This window comes from Panthera pardus, unplaced genomic scaffold, assembly GCF_024362965.1.
Source record: "Panthera pardus isolate Hobbes unplaced genomic scaffold, ASM2436296v1 HiC_scaffold_13, whole genome shotgun sequence".
NCBI classification, from domain to species: domain Eukaryota; kingdom Metazoa; phylum Chordata; class Mammalia; order Carnivora; family Felidae; genus Panthera; species Panthera pardus.
In genome coordinates this window covers 85627529-85644518 of record NW_026526688.1, presented here as the reverse complement: position 1 = coordinate 85644518, position 16990 = coordinate 85627529, and the positions used below count along the sequence as shown (strand labels likewise).

Sequence of the window (16990 nt, the reverse complement as noted above, 5' to 3'; positions counted from 1 at the left end):
TCTGAGTGCTGTGAGCTGCTCAAGCAAATTAACCCAACCTATGGAGGGGGTCTTTGGAACCTCTGATCTATGAGAGTAAGTCAGAAGCACAGGTGACAAGTTTCAAGCGGTATCTGCAGTAGTGGGTGGACGAGAAGTATTGTAGGACTGAGCCCTGTAGGATCTGACACTATCTCCAGGTAGATAGTGTCCGAATTGAACGGAACTGTGGGTTACCCAGCTGGTGTCTGAGCATTACTTGGAGGTGTGGGGGAAAAAAAAAAAAAAAGAAAAACCTATACACTGGAATTGATGGCCAGAATTGTACCCATCCCCAGCACTCAAAAAAGCCATTCCTCCTTTACTACCCCTCTATTTGGACAAAACACATTTCACCTAACTGATCTAGCCAGCCCTCCGTATCTTTTACATCGTATTTTCAATAATGTTTCAATGACCAGTTCTAGCATTGATTTAACAATTACTTTACAGGTAGCAAAGAATTTGATGTGTCCGTATCACGTTGGGATTTGGGGGGCCTACTTCTGCACACCGGAATGTAGAATGCATTCTTTGGTCCAGAGTTTAGAGCAAGGCAAAAGGGCCCACAGCAACCACACAGCTGGATGCAAATAGGCTCATTAAGCGACCCACCTCGAAATAGCCAAAGGCCCTAACTGTCCACTTACAACCAGGCACCCTTCTTATGATTAGCAAAAAAGGGACAATTCCATATGTCCCCATACTCTCTCACTCTGCCCTAGAACTGTGGGCCCTCACCACCACCTGGTCACAAACAGTCTCTCCTTTGCTGTCCTGCCCACTGCTCCCTGGCAGTGTATTCAATAAACTTTTATCTCTTTTATTCGGCCTTAGGTGAATTGTTTCACCACCCGTGCCACCAGCCTTCACCGGATCAGAGCGCCCCACATTTGGTGCTCCCTGCGTCATCCTATTGACACAGCCCACACAGAGAGAGGTATTATAGGGAACCAAATAGCACTGGGCAGTGTTTGTTTGGGCTTTAGTCCAAGACAGAATAAATGTCAAACTCATTTGGATCCTGTAGGGACTGCAAATAGTAATCTTATATAGTTCACTGGCTTTTATGCTTGGATCCTTTTGCCCAGGAGATTTTTCTGAATGCCATCTTTAAGTAGCTAATTTTGTTGCTGTTGTTATTAGCATTCAATAGTCTCTTACCACATTAGTGGCACAGGTAAAACACAAGTGGAATACATCATTATTCCACGCACTATTGCATGGCTTTGGCTCACTGTACCCACTTAAATTACGTGGCTACTTCTAGAAAATGGCAGGGCATCAGCTTGCCATTTCATCCTCCTCCTGAACAACTCCATTCTCTCTTTGTTTTAATGTTTATTTATTTTTGAGTCAGAGAAAGCACGAGGAGGGGGACAGGTAGAGAGAGAGGGAGACAGAGGATCCGAAGCCAGCTCTGTGCTGAGAACAGCAAGCCCTATGTGGGGCTTGAACTCACAAACCGAGATCATAATCTGAGCCAAAGTTGGACGCTCAACTGACTGAGCCACCCAGGCGCCCTTCACTAACTCCATTCTTATGATCCACTATAATTGAGGCCCCATAGGGTCTTCCACAATTGCATCACCTACAATAGGAGTATTCTTCATGTTCATGCACCAAGATTCTCATTTGGTTACTGGCTTATGACCATTTAAATGTGCACACATTGCCCTGAGTTTAAAAACCTACGTTCTTCCTGCACTGCCATATATACTGCCCTCAACTTGGCCCCTTGCATGAACTTACCTTGGCATTATTTCACTGGGTTTTTACTCCATAGAGCAAATAGTAGCTGACTTTTATATGGCAGTTTCTATGCCACAGGACTTCTCATGGATAAACCAAGAAAACTTACCTTTGTTTTTGTTTGTTCATTTTTAAGAAACTTGTTTTATTTTGTTGAAAGGGGAGTCATGAGATTCAGACGCTTCAGCAAGAGAAGTGAACTGCGAATCAGTCCTAATGCCAAATGCTACTTGGTCATGGGTGTGTTGTAACTCCTCGGAGGTCCCTCTGAGGACACGAAGTCCATTTTATTTGAGAACTTTGTTGTGCAGCTTCGTATTTATCACAACCTCCTTTTTTCCCCTGTTATTACCCATGAAATATCATAGATAGTTCAGATCTTCATTTGCTCAAGTTGTGGGGTTTGTTTTCATTAGAGCCCAACATTATGCTGGCAAAATGGCTCTCTAGCGCCATCATTAGGAACTTTTTGAGTAAAAATATCCCAGTGGTCGCCACAAGGCGGCAGTATTATCTACATCTTATTCAAAGCTTCCAATTTGCTTGTATTCTGGCATCAGAAACTTCTAAAATTATCCGTGAATGTATTAGAATCGTAGGGTCTCAAAGCATACTTAGGCCACTGCCCATTATATATTTTTCATAGCTTTCCAAAAAGTTCATAAAGGTATTGTGCCTTTTTTAATTGGCGGAGTCCTGGAGGGAGAGTTATTTATTATTTACTGTTCACAGAATACCTCTGGTAACCGAAAGTTATGTTGATAAATTTAACTGATTGTGGTAAGTGCTGAATTTTACCTGAGTTAATGAACCATTTGCGTAGTCATATCTGCTTCTACTTATCTCAAATCTTCTGAGTTCCTTCCTCCAAGGGGGTAATGATCATAATATCATCACTGCAATAAATTAACTTCATTTTGATTGTGATCATGTCTACATCCAATCTCATCAATTGCGGCAGTGAATTGGAGAGGTCAGATGTCTTGGGGAAGGACTCTCAACAGATATTACATTCCTTTTCATGGACAAGCAAACTGTGCTTGATTTCTGAGAGTGGGATCAAGAAGACAGAACCAGCTGAAATGATCACAAAAACTCTCAGTCCCAGTTAGCCTGTTGAACCTCTTACAGTTTTTACAATGTCTGGCACAACAGACGTTTGTTTTTGTTATTTATTTATTTATTTATTTAGAGAGGGAGGGGCAGAAAGAGAAGAAGAGAGATTATACTCTGTGCAGTCAGCACCGAGCTCAACATGGGTCTCAATCCCACAACCATAAATAAGATCCTGACTGGAGCCAAAATCAAGAATCAGATGCTTAACCAACTGAGCCACCCAGGCACCCCCAGACACTTGTTTAAATCATGGAGACTACCTTGTTGAAATCGTAATAGTTAACATGTTGTTTTCCAGAGCCTTCTTTTTTGGTCCTGGGTCGCAGAAGATTAATACAAAGCATTAGTGGAGATTAGCTCTTCTGCTCTCCTTTAGTTACTGAAAGGTGAGATTTTCTGTGTCGTTCCAGAATCTGACACTACCCAATATTTACTACAAAGGAAGGTTTGGGCAATTCTCAGGGCTTTCATTTTGCGTGTCCAACTAAAATTACATGAAGGCAGACTTCTCTGGCTCTTAAAACCTTTTGGCTTTAAGCTGGTAGTGACAAGGACCATCATCACGTCGATTCTAATTATATATTCAGGTAAAGTCAAGAACTGGATAGTTCTTCCTTTCTTATTCATCTTTGGCTTCATGGTGATTCTGGTGTTACCTACCCCAACATTCTCATATGCTCCACTTGTCTTTCCAATGCCCTGTAGGCACTATGCTACATATCACACCATCATTCAATAATCCCCCAAAAGTATTCCACTATCCTCTGCTACTCGACATTAACAATATCAAGCAATCTCAGACCTGCTACCAGGGCCCAAATGAAGATTTCTTGACCCTCAAGTTAACTGTCATTTTCTCCCACAACCTTAATAGATGAATTAAAATCACCATCCTGTGTTAAACACACCTCTCTTCCCTATTTCTCTTTAGCATCATTGGCTTTAAACTCTTCCAGGCTGGGATCATTGGAGCTGATCTGATAGGTTAACTTAGGTGAGGTGGATGCAGGGCTGGAGTAGATTTCCCTCATCTCAACTATTACTACCAAACGTGCTAATGAACCCCTTGTACATCGTTTCCTGCTTCTCTATTCCAATTTCCTGCTTCTCTATTCCCTCTCACCCTCTCTTCTTTTTAAAAACAATCATACAAATCATTTGACCTGATTAAATGTTTATTTCCTTTGTTCTGGTTACCATTTTCACTTCAGTGCATTAGCTTACTTGTGAATAGTTTAAACTTTCTTTTCATTGGTAAAGCTCATTACCGGTAGCTAGGGGAAACAATCTGCTTTGGCATTCTGTGTATTTCCTGGTTCTCCCACTAAAAGAATCTGATGGTAAACCATATACATGTGAGGTGTTTCCCCTCATTACAGTGTCTAAAATAGTATTTAAAATAGTTTTAGAAAAAAATAGTTTTAGGGAAGTACAACACAAATCATAAAACCTTAACATTTTTAATGCTTCCACAGAGATAATCCATCTCACTGTTAGTGAAAGGAATAAATTCTTCTCAGTATAAATTTCCTTCTCACTATGCTGTATTACAGACCTCACATACTCCAAAAGGGGGTATTTAATTTGATATTAAATACCAAAAGGGGATATTTAATTTGAGTCCTTTATGAATCAAATACTGAACACTGCAACAAGTTGTTAACAGTCATGCCAAACAACATGTCCATTAAACAATTTGTAAAATTTTTTTATGTTTATTTACTTTTGAGAGAGAGAGAGAGACCGAGATGGAGCATGAGCTGGGGAGGGGTAAAGAGATGGAGACACAGAATCCGAAGCAGGCTCCAGGCTCTGAGCTGCCAGCACAGAGCCCTACACGGTGCTGGAACTCATGAGCCGTGAGTTCATGACCTGAGCTGAAGTCAGCCACTCAACTGACTGAGCCACCCAGGTGCCCCATGCAATTTCTAAAATTAATAGTGCTTGATTGTTTAGTCTGAGAATCCAAGAAAACAGGGATTCCTCAGTACTACTCAAAAATATAAACAAACATCATTACACTGAGGCCTTTGTTTTCCATGTAGGTGATTTGATAGGGCCAGCTACAGCACACAGGTTAGTTCAGAGACCTAAGTAGGTTCCACCTTCTCCTTAAACCCAGAATTCTAATCTCAGGACTTAAATACCATTTAGCCAGAAAACCAAAGAGAATAAGAGAGAGAGAGAAGGCCAATCTTCCCCGAGAGACAAGAAGGGCTTCATGTATCTGCCAGTTATATGCAAATGAATTAGTGGAAAAGAGGAGAGGCAATCATATGCACATGACATTTTAACGTACAATGACCTTGCTTCCAATAAATGCAGTTCGATCAACTTTTCAGGTTCTAACCAAACAGGTTACCATTACTTTCTCTTAGAGAAAAACATGGACAGAAGTGGGCCATGGGCAGCATGGAGACAAGGCGAGAGTTCCTCTGTACTCCCGACTCTCAGCATAGCAAATTTAAAAGGTAAAAAGATTATATATAATTGCACCACAGGATTATTTCACTTTAAATCATATAAAGGTCTTGTGTAATAATTGGAAGACCCTTGAAGTAGAAATTTGTTTCTATTTCTTAACTTGCCAAATTGGCTGTGTACTTTGCCTTTCTGGATCTTTTTTACGTACAATAAGAAGTGTCCACTGAGATGATCTCTAAGTTCCCTTCAAGATCAAAGATTCTAGGGGCGCCTGGGTGGCTCAGTTGGCTAAGCGACCAACTTCGGCTCAGGTCATGATCTCACAGTTCGTGAGTTCAAGCCCCGCGTCAGGCTCTGTGCTGATAGCTCAGAGCCTGGAGCCTGTTTCAGATTCTGTGTCTTCCTCTCTCTCTGACCCTCCCCCATTCATTCTCTGTCTCAAAAATAAATAAACGTTAAAAAAAAAAAAAACTCATTAAAAAAAAAGATCAAAGATTCTATGATTTTATTATTATAGTAGATGGTCAAATTTCATTACCAAATTGATTGTTGGTTGCTTTTACGGAGCAGGGATGATGGCTCAACCTTCACATGTCTAATTTTCTACAATTTAGTACTTTTTAAAAAATATGTTGATTTAAGTGTGGAAAAGTGTGTATTGCTGCTTCAATTTGTGTTAACAAGGGGCTGCAGGGACTATACAAATATCACTTGCGAAAACACTCCTGGAGGTATAAACAAAAAACTGGCTGCTTTTGAGAAAAGGGGTTGAGGGATTAGGAGTTGTGGGTAGGTAGGGGTAAGTCATTTCTTAATGGAAGTTGTCCTTCTAACTTATATTCTACTCTCCCCTTGTCCTTTCTCCTCCGGCCACACTGGCCTTCTTGCTATTTCTCAAATGTATGAAGTATGCTCCTGGCTCAGGGCCTTTGCACTTGCATTTCTAGTGCCTGTAATATTCCTCCTACAGAAACTCAGGTTTAGGACAAAGTTCAAATTCCTTTTCTCAACATACAGAGCTCTACTTTTTTGCCATGCATTAGCCATGGGCAAGTCATTAAACGTAAATCCTGTTTCCTCTTCTATAAAGTAGGACTATTAATAATCACTTCGCAAGATTAAGATTACACGTAGGTGAAAGCGCTTTTGTAACCTTGGTGCTCTGAAAGTTACCAAAAGTACGCTGTTTCTTCCGTGCTTGGAGTCTAGGGGTAGTACAGTTTCAATCAGCGGAAATGACCTAGGTTTAAGGCGAGAAAAACCTCCAGAGCTGCACTTTGAGACCAACCTTTGGCGCCGGGTTAGCCTCCAGGTAGCCGTTGCCAGGGAAACCGTTGGGAGTCCGGAGAACAAGAGCACGCGCGCCGGCTATTCAGCGCTACCTCCTTTTAGCGTTAGCAATTGGTGGAGCTCGGGCCAATCGTAGTGGCCGGAGGGGCGGGGGCGGGCAGGGTCCCGGGAAAGGCGTTCTCGCGGCCTCGCTCCCCCACTTCCGGGTCGCGGTGCTTGCAGGGAGCGCTCCGCGGGTAGCGTCGTTTCCGTTGCCGGCTGTTTGCAGTTGGGGAAACCGAGGCAGCTCCAGCTTTCCCCCTAGTTCTTCCGCTCCTGTGAGGTGGCTGCTGTTTCTTTTCCTCTCGCCCCGTGCTGCTTCGGTGCGGCTGCGCTGAGGGCGCGCGGGCTAGTTGAGACCCTCGGTGTCCTAACGAAAACCGTGGGGCGTCCAGGCCGGCGGGGCTTTGTGCGAGCCGTACCTTCCCACTCGCGGCCAGCGCGCGACCTGGGCTCGGCCAGGCTCCGGAAGGGGGGGCTCCGCGCAGCCACTCCCCGAGGTCTGGGGAGCTCAGGCGCCTCGAAGCTTGTGTTCCCTGCGCTTAGCAGTTCTTGTTTCTTTTGTCCTATTGAGCGCGGACTAGATAGAGTCATTTTAGAGTAACAGTTCAGCCGATCTCTGATGATGGGCGCTGCTTCTGCGCTGGCCTGCGGGGATTTCAAATTTGACAGCCCCCTCAGACCGTAGTCTAGAGATGATGTATCTAGGGAATGTTGAAGACAGGAAGGAGATAAGCGTTTTTATTTTAAAGTAACTCCTCACTTGTATTCCCCCCACCCCCGCTTCATTTAGAAGCTCAAGATTTTTCTAATGGCATAAAGATTCATTTCTGTTGAGGGTGTAGTTTGTTACTTTTCTTAGTGTTTCTGCCCTTCTCCTGTTGAATGGAAAATCAACAATTATTAGCCAGGGTGCGGTCTACTTTGTGTTCAACTTATATACTTCAATTTGTAAGCCATATGTAGTGGTTTTTTTTTTTTTTTTTTTTTTTTTTTTTTTTTGCTGGAATCTCCTTGACTGTGGGACAGATGTAACTGGAATTATACATAGGGGTTAAAAGAACTCTTCCTTTTACAAGCGATTCTGATATAAGGCATATTTGATATAATTGTTGCTAAGTTGGGCCCCTTTTGTTCTTGAACTGTTGAGCCCCATTTTCAAAGATGAGAACATAGGGAACTGAGAACTTGAATCTAAGTAAGTAGTTTGATTTTTACAGTTAATTCCTAAAAAGTGATAAATTGGCCATTTGACCATCCGTCATTTAATTGATCTAAATGGTATTTATTACTTCTGTCTTTGTTTTCTTACATGCCTAAATAACTGCTACAAAGTAGACCCAGTGGAAAAGCATGATAGGTATAACTTGGGATTTGATGAGTTGGATAAACTGTAAATTTTTTTACATTTTAAAATCGAATTCAAGGTCATTAAATCTGTCATATATTTCCTTCTCCAGGAAAAAAATGTTTATTTCTTTGTGGGAGTTCTTCTATGGGCACTTTTTTCGATTTTGGATGAAATGGCTCTTACGGCAGATGACCGGAAAGTGTGAATTGCAGCGAATTTTTGATACCTATGTAGGTGCACAAAGGACACACAGGATAGGTAATGTTATTTGAAAAAGGGTGATTAAGTAATCTGAGTGAATATTTTTTTCTCAGTATTCATAGTGGCAGTTGCACTCATTGTGTATCCTGATCAAGAAACTTAGTTTTTAATCTTTGAAATCTAGCTTTGAATGATTTCTGCTCTAAAACTATATTATGATTTTATAGGAAAAGAAACGTTATTGTTTAATTCCACATCTGTGCAAAGAATGATCTTGGCCCGTAAAATTCATCAGTTATGCCTTAGATTATAGTTGCAACCTATTTTCCAGAGAAAAATTTCTGTATTTCTATGCCCTTTGAAATTTTTACTTAACTGGTGGGGAAGACTGGGTGTCTGAATCTGGATCCACTTTTATATTCATCATCTTTCATCAGTCTTTTAGTGTCTTATGTAATTCATGAAAGAACAGTAACAGGTATCTAGTGATCCCTGGTAGAGATTATTGCACTCAAAGTCTGCACTGTCCAGTGTTGTAGCCAGCAGCCACATGTGGTTATTGGGCACTTAAAATGTGATTAGTCTGAATTAAGATGTGCAGAAATATATAATATACACTGGGTGTCAAAGACTTTATATGAAAAAGGAATGTAGAAAAACCTCATTAATATATGTTGAAATGATAATGTTTTGGATATATTGGGTTAAAATATATAAAATTGTGTGTGTTTTATTCCAATGTGGCTACTAGAAAATTTTTAAAGTACACATGTGGCTCACATTTTGCCTTGCATTATATTTCTGTTGAACAGTGGTGCTCTGTTACCTTCTAAAATTCATCAGCTTTCAGTGCTTAATTGAAATTATTGCTTTAAATTAGAACACAGAGGAGTGAGAAATATGGTTGAGGTCATCACTCTTTGACCAGAGTAAGGGAGATCAGGAATTGGTTACAGTTCATGTTCACTGTGTTAAAGGGAAAATCATGACTTAACCAAATCCTCCTTTGTGTTGAACAGCGTGCTTCAAGGAAGAAATTCACCCCTGTGAGATCTGGGGGGGTGGGTGTTGGTATCCAAGGCAACTTGGGAAGAATGAGAGATATAAGGAGGGAGTAAGCCTCAGGGCAGCTGGATGATTGAAGTTTAATTACTTCCCTAGTTTTTTCACAATTTTGTGGCTGACTTCAATTACTGCCTGCTCTTTTGATTTGCCCTTTTGGCTGCTCTAAGAAGAACAAAGTACTTTTGATGAGAAATCTTAACAGTAGTGGTTTATGTTCTGTAGTATGGGGGAAGAACATGTTAAGGCATTAATTTGTAGCAAAACTATTTGTCTTGAATTTTTCAAATTGCTGCGAATAAAGAGACTGTTAGTACATGTACCAGAAAAAAAATGTTAAATAGTCTAGTAAAAATGTTCTGGTCATTCTTAAAATAAAAGACAAGAATGGAAAAGCTGTTTTTTTATTTGTCTGTTAGAAGATAGTTAGCCAAATAATCTCTTATTTTTGTCCCTTCGTTGTTGTGTGATTCACTTGCTAGTTCCTCAAATCTAAATGCCTACTCCATAAGGCTAACAAATGAAAAAAAAAAAAAAAAGTAGTAGAGAGCACTTTCCTTATATAGTATTTAGATGAGTTTCTGGGACCCAAGCTATTGTGAGGCAGCCATGAATGAATTGCAGTGATTAGTAGACACTTGGCAGTTTGCATAGAAACAGATGACCCTGGGGAAATTAGGACAGTCCCACCACTTTGGCTCTGGTGTGTTGTGTTGGGTTGAGAGTCTTGGAATCATATCTAGTTATCTATAAGGATAATTTTTAAAAATTTTTCCTGTGTTATTCATGTGGAAATTACATCTTCTAAACTATTAACTTATTGCTGGCTTGATATTTATACTATTTTTTATAAAGTAATTCACAAACAGCATTTAAGTGGTAACATTCTTTTTTTTTTTCTTTATTTCAGAAAATTCCTTGACCTACTCCAAGAATAAGGTAGGATTATATCACGCTGGTAATTTTAGAAAACTTTTTCTTTAAAATAATACCTCAGTTTTTGAATTAATTATTTTTTTATGTTCTACAAGTCTTTGCTGTAAAGAGTATTGCATGAAATTTCCCACTTTTTTAAAAGTAATGTCTCACAGTTGTGAGATCGAGCCCCCTGTGGGGCTCCTCGTTGACCTGGACCTTACTTAAGATTCTCTCTCTCCCTCTCCCTCTGCCCCTCCCCTGCTCTCATACTCTCTCTTTCTTTCAAAAAGAGAGGTAATATTTTATTTTTGAAACATTTTCTTTATGTTAGTGTGCTACTTGTGCACAAAGAAGGTATTTGAATAATTTGCCTTTATCTGAGGTTTTGCTTGTTTATTTTGCCTCAAAACTTGATAGCCTTTGAAAAAGCAAGTTCTCAAGAGAAAAACCTCATAAACTGTTTTTGGGCTAGATTCTTACGTGAGAGATAAAGCAAACGATTTTGGATAGTTATAAAAAACTGTATCATGTGTCTTTTGATCTAAAATAAGTCATACCTCATGCTATTCATTAGTTAGCTTCTGCTGTGTAACAAACTTATAAAATCTCAGGGGCATGTATAATAATACATTGTTTATTTCTTGCTCATGGTCTGTGGGCCAACTGGAGAGGCTCTTCAAGTTGGTCCCAAGTTCAGATCTGTTACAATTGTGTCATTATGAAACCCAGGTTGAAAATGCATTAGATACCTGGAGAATGTTCTTCTTGCAGTAGGTCATTATTTGTCCAACCACACAGACATGTCTGTCATGTCTATTAACATCTCATTTGCTAAAGTAAGTTACATAGCCAAACCCAAATCAAGGAGTAGAGAAATACACTATGCTCGCTATAAAGCCATGGTAAGCATGTGAGTATATAATTTAATTATAGGGGAGTGAAAAATTGGGACCAGTAATTCGATCTACTGCATGCTGTTCTTTTCTATAGTAGTTCACAGTTTTTTCTATATATATATACATATACGTATATATGTATGTATATGTATCACTCGGTGTGACAAAGGTAGAGTATGGGTCATTTAGATCATTGTTTGAAATCCCGTAGGAGATCACAGCCAACATTAACAACAAAAGGAATAGAATAGAATAGAATTAGAAAACATTGGTCATAATAAGGTTAAATACTGTTTTATGAAATTTTAATATTCATTATCTGTGTGTGTGCATCTGTTTATATTTTAGATATCCATGGGTATGTTTGTCCTTGGTCATGATGTACAATGTGGATAAAAAAGAGTCAAAAACTGTTGACTTACTGTTGTCTAGTGATATTGATATGAGTTACTAATTCATGCCAGAGAGTAAATGGACATTGTTGAATATTGCAAGCATATCAGTTATGTTCGGGAAAGTGACCTATAAAATAAGTGTTTTACTGATTAGTTACCATCTTTTTCTATTAATGGTCAAGGTAAGAAAAGCTCATGTACATGAATATATATTGGGGAACAAGAGTCTGGAGTCCCACTCTTTTATTCCAAATCCTAGAGAGATTAATATTCTTCGTCTTTTTTAATGAGAATGTAAGGATCTAAAAAGTTAATAAGTTGTTGGTTCTAAAAATTTATTTTTACCTTATACACCCATATGGTTCCTTCCATTAATTGAAACTTAGGATACAATTTCACAAAGTAACTATCAAAAATTGTGGAAGAACCTCAAGAGGAATTCTGAAACTAGCTGCTCAGTGTCACCGTGTGTAACTATTGTTACCATAACTGTAACAACAGTTTTGGTCACAGATTTTACTAATGGGATTTTATGTGTAGTAAAATTATGCCAAATTTATGTGGGACCATACATAAGATTTTACTTTTTAAGAACTCTAGTGCCTTGGCCGAATCTTTGACCAAAGATTTGAGCAGTGCTATATATTCAACATTCCACCAGAGTCTTTGCAATATACAAAAGAAATAAAAACCAGTGTTGAATATACTTATGAATAGGCAATTTGTGAAAGTATAGATAAATAGAGGCTGAAGTGTTTGGGAACTTTAAGGTAGGGGTAATGAGTTAAAGAGCAGTACAATGTTTATTATTTTTTAATCTGATATACTGACTCTGAAAAGTCCTTTTGAAAAATAAACATTTGTATTGTTACAGTTTTATTATTAAAAAGTATAGATTGCTAATAGTGTTATGTAGGGCATACTAAAAAAAAGGATGGGTGGTGAACAAATGTAGTTACTGAATTATATATCACAGAAGCTTTGTTTTCTTGAAGTTTGAAATCTAAAATAAACTTGTCAATAAACAAATGGAGGAAGCCTCATCAATTTAAACATACCATTTCTGGTATGTATTGCATCTCACATATTTCCAGTTACTTTGTAGAGTAAAATCAAATTCTGATTTTGTGATATTTCTACTAACCTGATCTACTTTTTTATGTACATGAGAAAAGTCTGGGTTCAAATCCTGATTTTATCACTTGCTAGTTGTTTGACTTTTGTGTAAGTTACTTATTTTCTCATTGTAAAAGGAGGTGTGAATGCCCAAGTGATTGTTTTAGGTTAGGAGATATTAATATGAAAGCAGTCTAAGAGAATGCCTAGTACACGATAAGTATCCAACAAATAGTAATTATTGGTAATATTAATGGGATTAAACCAATATACACTACAAGATTTTGAGAACTTTAAAATATTCATGAAAGCTTCTTAGGTATTTCAATTCTCAACATTACTGATGATTGCTGTGAATAAAAGTGATTTTAATCTAAGGCCAGTTTCCTAAAGCAGTGATAGAATGGTCCTGTTGGGTTGTGAACTATTTCATAGTGGAAATTCTTTTCTTGACTGTTAAAAATTGAGTCTCATTTGCTGGTATTTTAGGCTAAGGACTACTTATTAATTATATATTAAGATCTATTAAACTTTGGGATTTATAAATGAAAATGGAAACTTTATTAGAATTTGAGGAGTCTAATTCAGTATTCTGCTAAGAAGCATGGCTGCTGTGGAATGTATGGTAATGTTACAAAACTTCACTGTACTAATGCATATACAAGTATTTGAAATATTTGAAATTTAGGAAAAGAACACTTTGTCAATCTAATAGTGTTTTTAACTGGCTGCATTTGTTTCAATTGCAGCTGCTGTCTTAGCTTTTAAATAATAATAATAACATTCTAGCTGTGGAATAATAAATTAGTTTTATGGCATCAGTTTAGTCGCCTGTGGGTCATTGCTATAGTGATGTGTATTTGCATATTTTTTGGTATCTAATTTTGCAAAAGCTAGACTTTAAGTACCCAACCTTTAAGTATATAACTACACAGGCATGGTGTTTCAAAAACGAAATGTTCACACACTGTGTATACAAACACAAATGTATGTATAATCTCCCCAAATTTGCTTGCATAGTGAAACTTACTGTTGATATTTGCTGCCTATGAATATGTGTTAATCATGTAATTTGTAATCTATCAAGGCAGGTATAATAAAAAAGACTATATTACTTTAATGTTCATCTAATGTTTTATAATAAAATCATATGTATAAGCATATATATCTTTTCTTACAAAATATATGATAAGTGATTCATATTTGTTGTTCTTATACTGTCACCCGCTTTTTCTTTAGTAAAAAGTAAATGATATTGGGAAAATAGTCTTTGGGTGCTTACATGGTTTGAGGTTAAAAAAGAAAATTTTAGAATTGCTGACCTCAGAAATTCTCTGAGTACTATATATTCCAGTATGGAATATACCTTCAAAATGGTGGGGTACATAAGAACTAGAAAACATTGTAATGTTTTATATTTATCCTCCATCCAGGCTGCTATTTTGTTTTTGATGGGGAAGCAGACCTACCAAAAAGGTAGAGAATAAGCCAGGGATTGACAGATGGATAAAAAAGTAAGAAACCAATTAACTGAATATTGTTTCAAGAAATATACTCTAAACATAAAGACACAAACAAATAGAAAACAAAAGGATACACCATGCAAACAATAAGCATAAAAAAACTGTTGTGTCTTTGTTTCAGAAAATATAAACTTGGAGTATTACCAGTGACTAAATACTTTTTTGTATTGATAAAAGGGTTAATTTATCAAATACAACATATTAAGTGTATGCACTTATTAACAAAGCTGCCAAATACTTGAATAAAAATTGACTCAAAGGGAGAAGTAGATGAATCAACAATTGTAGCTGGAAATACCTCTCAATACTTGATGGTACAAAAAGACAAAAAAAATCAGAAGGGATATTTACCATTTGAACAATACTTTTAACCATCTTGATCTAAATGGCATTTATAGTCAACAAATGCAAATGCAAAATGCACATTCTCAAGTACACATGGAATATTTATATAGACACATCAATATGTGAGTCTTTAAGTCTCAATAAGTTTCAAAGGTTTGAACTTATACAGAGTATGTTTTCTGTCTCCCAAAGTACTAACTTAGAAGTAAGAAAAGTATGACATCTAGAAAATTCCCAAGTATCTGGAAGATAACCCATGAATTAGAAAAGAACTCACAAGGGAAATTAAAAAGAAAAGAAACAAAACTGAACTCAGTGATAATGAAAACACAACATATCAAAATGTAAAGTGCACCTAAACAGCTTTTAAAGGCCTTAAATCAATGATCTATGCTTATGCCTTAAACCAGAAGAGAGCAAATTAAACCCAAAGTAAGGAAAAGAAAGGATATAATTAAAAGATAAAAAATTAATAAAATGGTAAACAGACAAAAGTAGGAAATAACAAACTCAAAAACTGATTCTTTGAAAAGATTTGATTCTTAGTAATATTAATAATCCTCTAGGAACATTGATCAAGAAAGAGAGGAAACCCAAATTACCAATATCAGGAATGATAGAGGAGACATCAAACTACAGTCATTAAAAGTATAAGGGGATGCTATGAATTTATCCCAATAAATTCTGTAGCTTAGATGAAAGGGACAAAGTCCTTGAAAAACACAATTTATCAAAACTAACACAAAAAGAAATTTAAAAATATAAATAGCCATATACTTAACAAATGGAATTTATAATCTAAAAGTATTGCACTAAAAACTCTCCTTCACTAGTGAACTCTTATTAAACATTTAAGAAGAAATAATACCACTATTACATAAACTCCTAGAAAATCAAATAGGAAGGGGCGCCTGGGTGGCTCAGGCGGTTAAGCGTCCGACTTCGGCTCAGGTCATGATCTCATGGTCCGTGGGTTTGAGCCCCACGTCGGGCTCTGTGCTGGCAGCTCACAGCCTGGAGCCTGTTTCAGATTCTGTGTCTCCCTCTTTCTCTGACCCTCCCCTGTTCATGCTCTCTCTCTGTCTCAAAAATAAATAAATGTTAAAAAAAAAAAAAATGAAAAAAAAAAAATCAAGTAGGAAGAAACACATTTTGTGAAGCCAGTATGACCCTGATACTAAAACCAGACAAGGACAGTATACTAAATAAAAATTACAAATCAATATCCTTCATGAATACAGATGTAAAAATTCTTCATTAGCAAATTCATCCCGGTAATGCATAAAAAGGATATTACATCATGATTGAGTTTTCAAAATCAATGAATGTAATTCACCACATTAACAAAATAAATGAGAAAAATAAGATCATTTCAATAGATACTAAAAAACTATTTTGACAGAACTCAATACCCATTTTTGAGTAGAAAGCTAAACTAACTAGGAATAGGAGATTCTTCATCCTAATAAAGGCCACCTGTGAAAAACATGCAACTAACATGATACATAGTACTGGAATATTGAATGCTCCCACATCGAATGGGGAAAAAGCCCAGGATAGTTACTCTCTGATTTTATTCAGCCTTGTACAGGAGGTCCTAGGTAGTCCAGTAAGGAAAAGAAATCTAAAACATATGATTAAAGAGAAAGAAAGAAAACTGTCATTATTAACAGGTGGAAGAGTTTGTGAGTGCAGAGAACCCTAATAAATCTACAAAAACTACTAGCATTATTAATAAATGAATTTAGCAATGTCTCAGGACACTGTGTTTCTGTAAGTTAGCAACAAACTTTTGGAAAACAAAAGAACAATACCGCTTACAGTAGCATTTAGAAACAAAGTACTCAATGATAAATTTAATGAAAACTACACAAGACTGCACTAAAACTCGTTTTCCTAAGAAACGTTAAAAGCACAAAGATTAATCATCAATTGGAAAACTCAATATTAAGATGTTAATTCCCAAATTGACCTGTGGATTCAGTGCAATTCCAGTCAAAATCCCAACAAGCTATTTTTGAAGAAAGTGACAACTCATTCTAAAGTTTATACAGCAATGTAAATTTCCTAGTACACCCCAAGTAATCTACTAAAAAAACAAAATTAGAGGACTTAAACTACCTGAATTGAAAACTTTCTAGGCAAATAGATCAATATAACAGATGAGAAACCAGAAATAGACCACATGTAATTTTTTCTTAGAAAGAGTATGTGTATGTGCACATGTATAGGAGCAGGGGAAGGACAGAGGGAGAGGGAGAGGCAGAGAGAATCCCAAGTAGGCTCCACGCCCAGTGTGGAGCCTGCCACCAGGCTCTGTCTCCCAATGGTGAGATCATGACCTCAGCCCAAATCAAGAGTTGGATGCTTAACCAGCAACCACCCAAGTGCCCCATAGACCACATGTCATTTTTAACAAGGATTCCAGAGCAATTCAGTGAGAACAGGAAAGTGCAACAAATAGTGCTGGAACAATTGGATATCCAAATTGAGGAAAGTCGGGGCTCAACTCCTATTTCCCCTACATGTGAAAATTAATTTGAT

The 16990-nt window shown here is 37.4% G+C and overlaps 2 protein-coding genes across 8 annotated transcripts in view; one reads left to right on the top strand and one right to left on the bottom strand.

Moving 5' to 3' along the window:
• The window catches only part of MGAT4D (MGAT4 family member D), a 71346-nt gene extending 64582 nt beyond the window's left edge, over positions 1-6764 (bottom strand). Inside the window, exon 1 of the transcript XR_008421668.1 lies at positions 6599-6764. The gene's annotated coding sequence lies outside the window, so the exon portion shown is untranslated. The remainder of the gene's footprint in view (positions 1-6598) is intronic.
• Positions 6765-6797: 33 nt separating this feature from the next.
• Positions 6798-16990, top strand: part of ELMOD2 (ELMO domain containing 2) — a 31661-nt gene continuing 21468 nt past the window's right edge. The window contains exons 1-3 of one of the 7 annotated variants that reach the window (XM_053901230.1): positions 6798-6922; positions 8100-8248; positions 10164-10192. In XM_053901230.1, coding sequence (XP_053757205.1) covers positions 8107-8248; positions 10164-10192 — 171 coding nt within the window. In that variant the 5' untranslated portion in view covers positions 6798-6922; positions 8100-8106. Of the gene's footprint in view, positions 6963-7061; positions 7552-7806; positions 7838-7872; positions 8000-8099; positions 8249-10163; positions 10193-14011; positions 14093-16990 lie in introns of those variants that run through there. The other 6 variants (XM_053901231.1, XM_053901232.1, XM_053901233.1 and 3 more) reach the window with 6 other exon arrangements.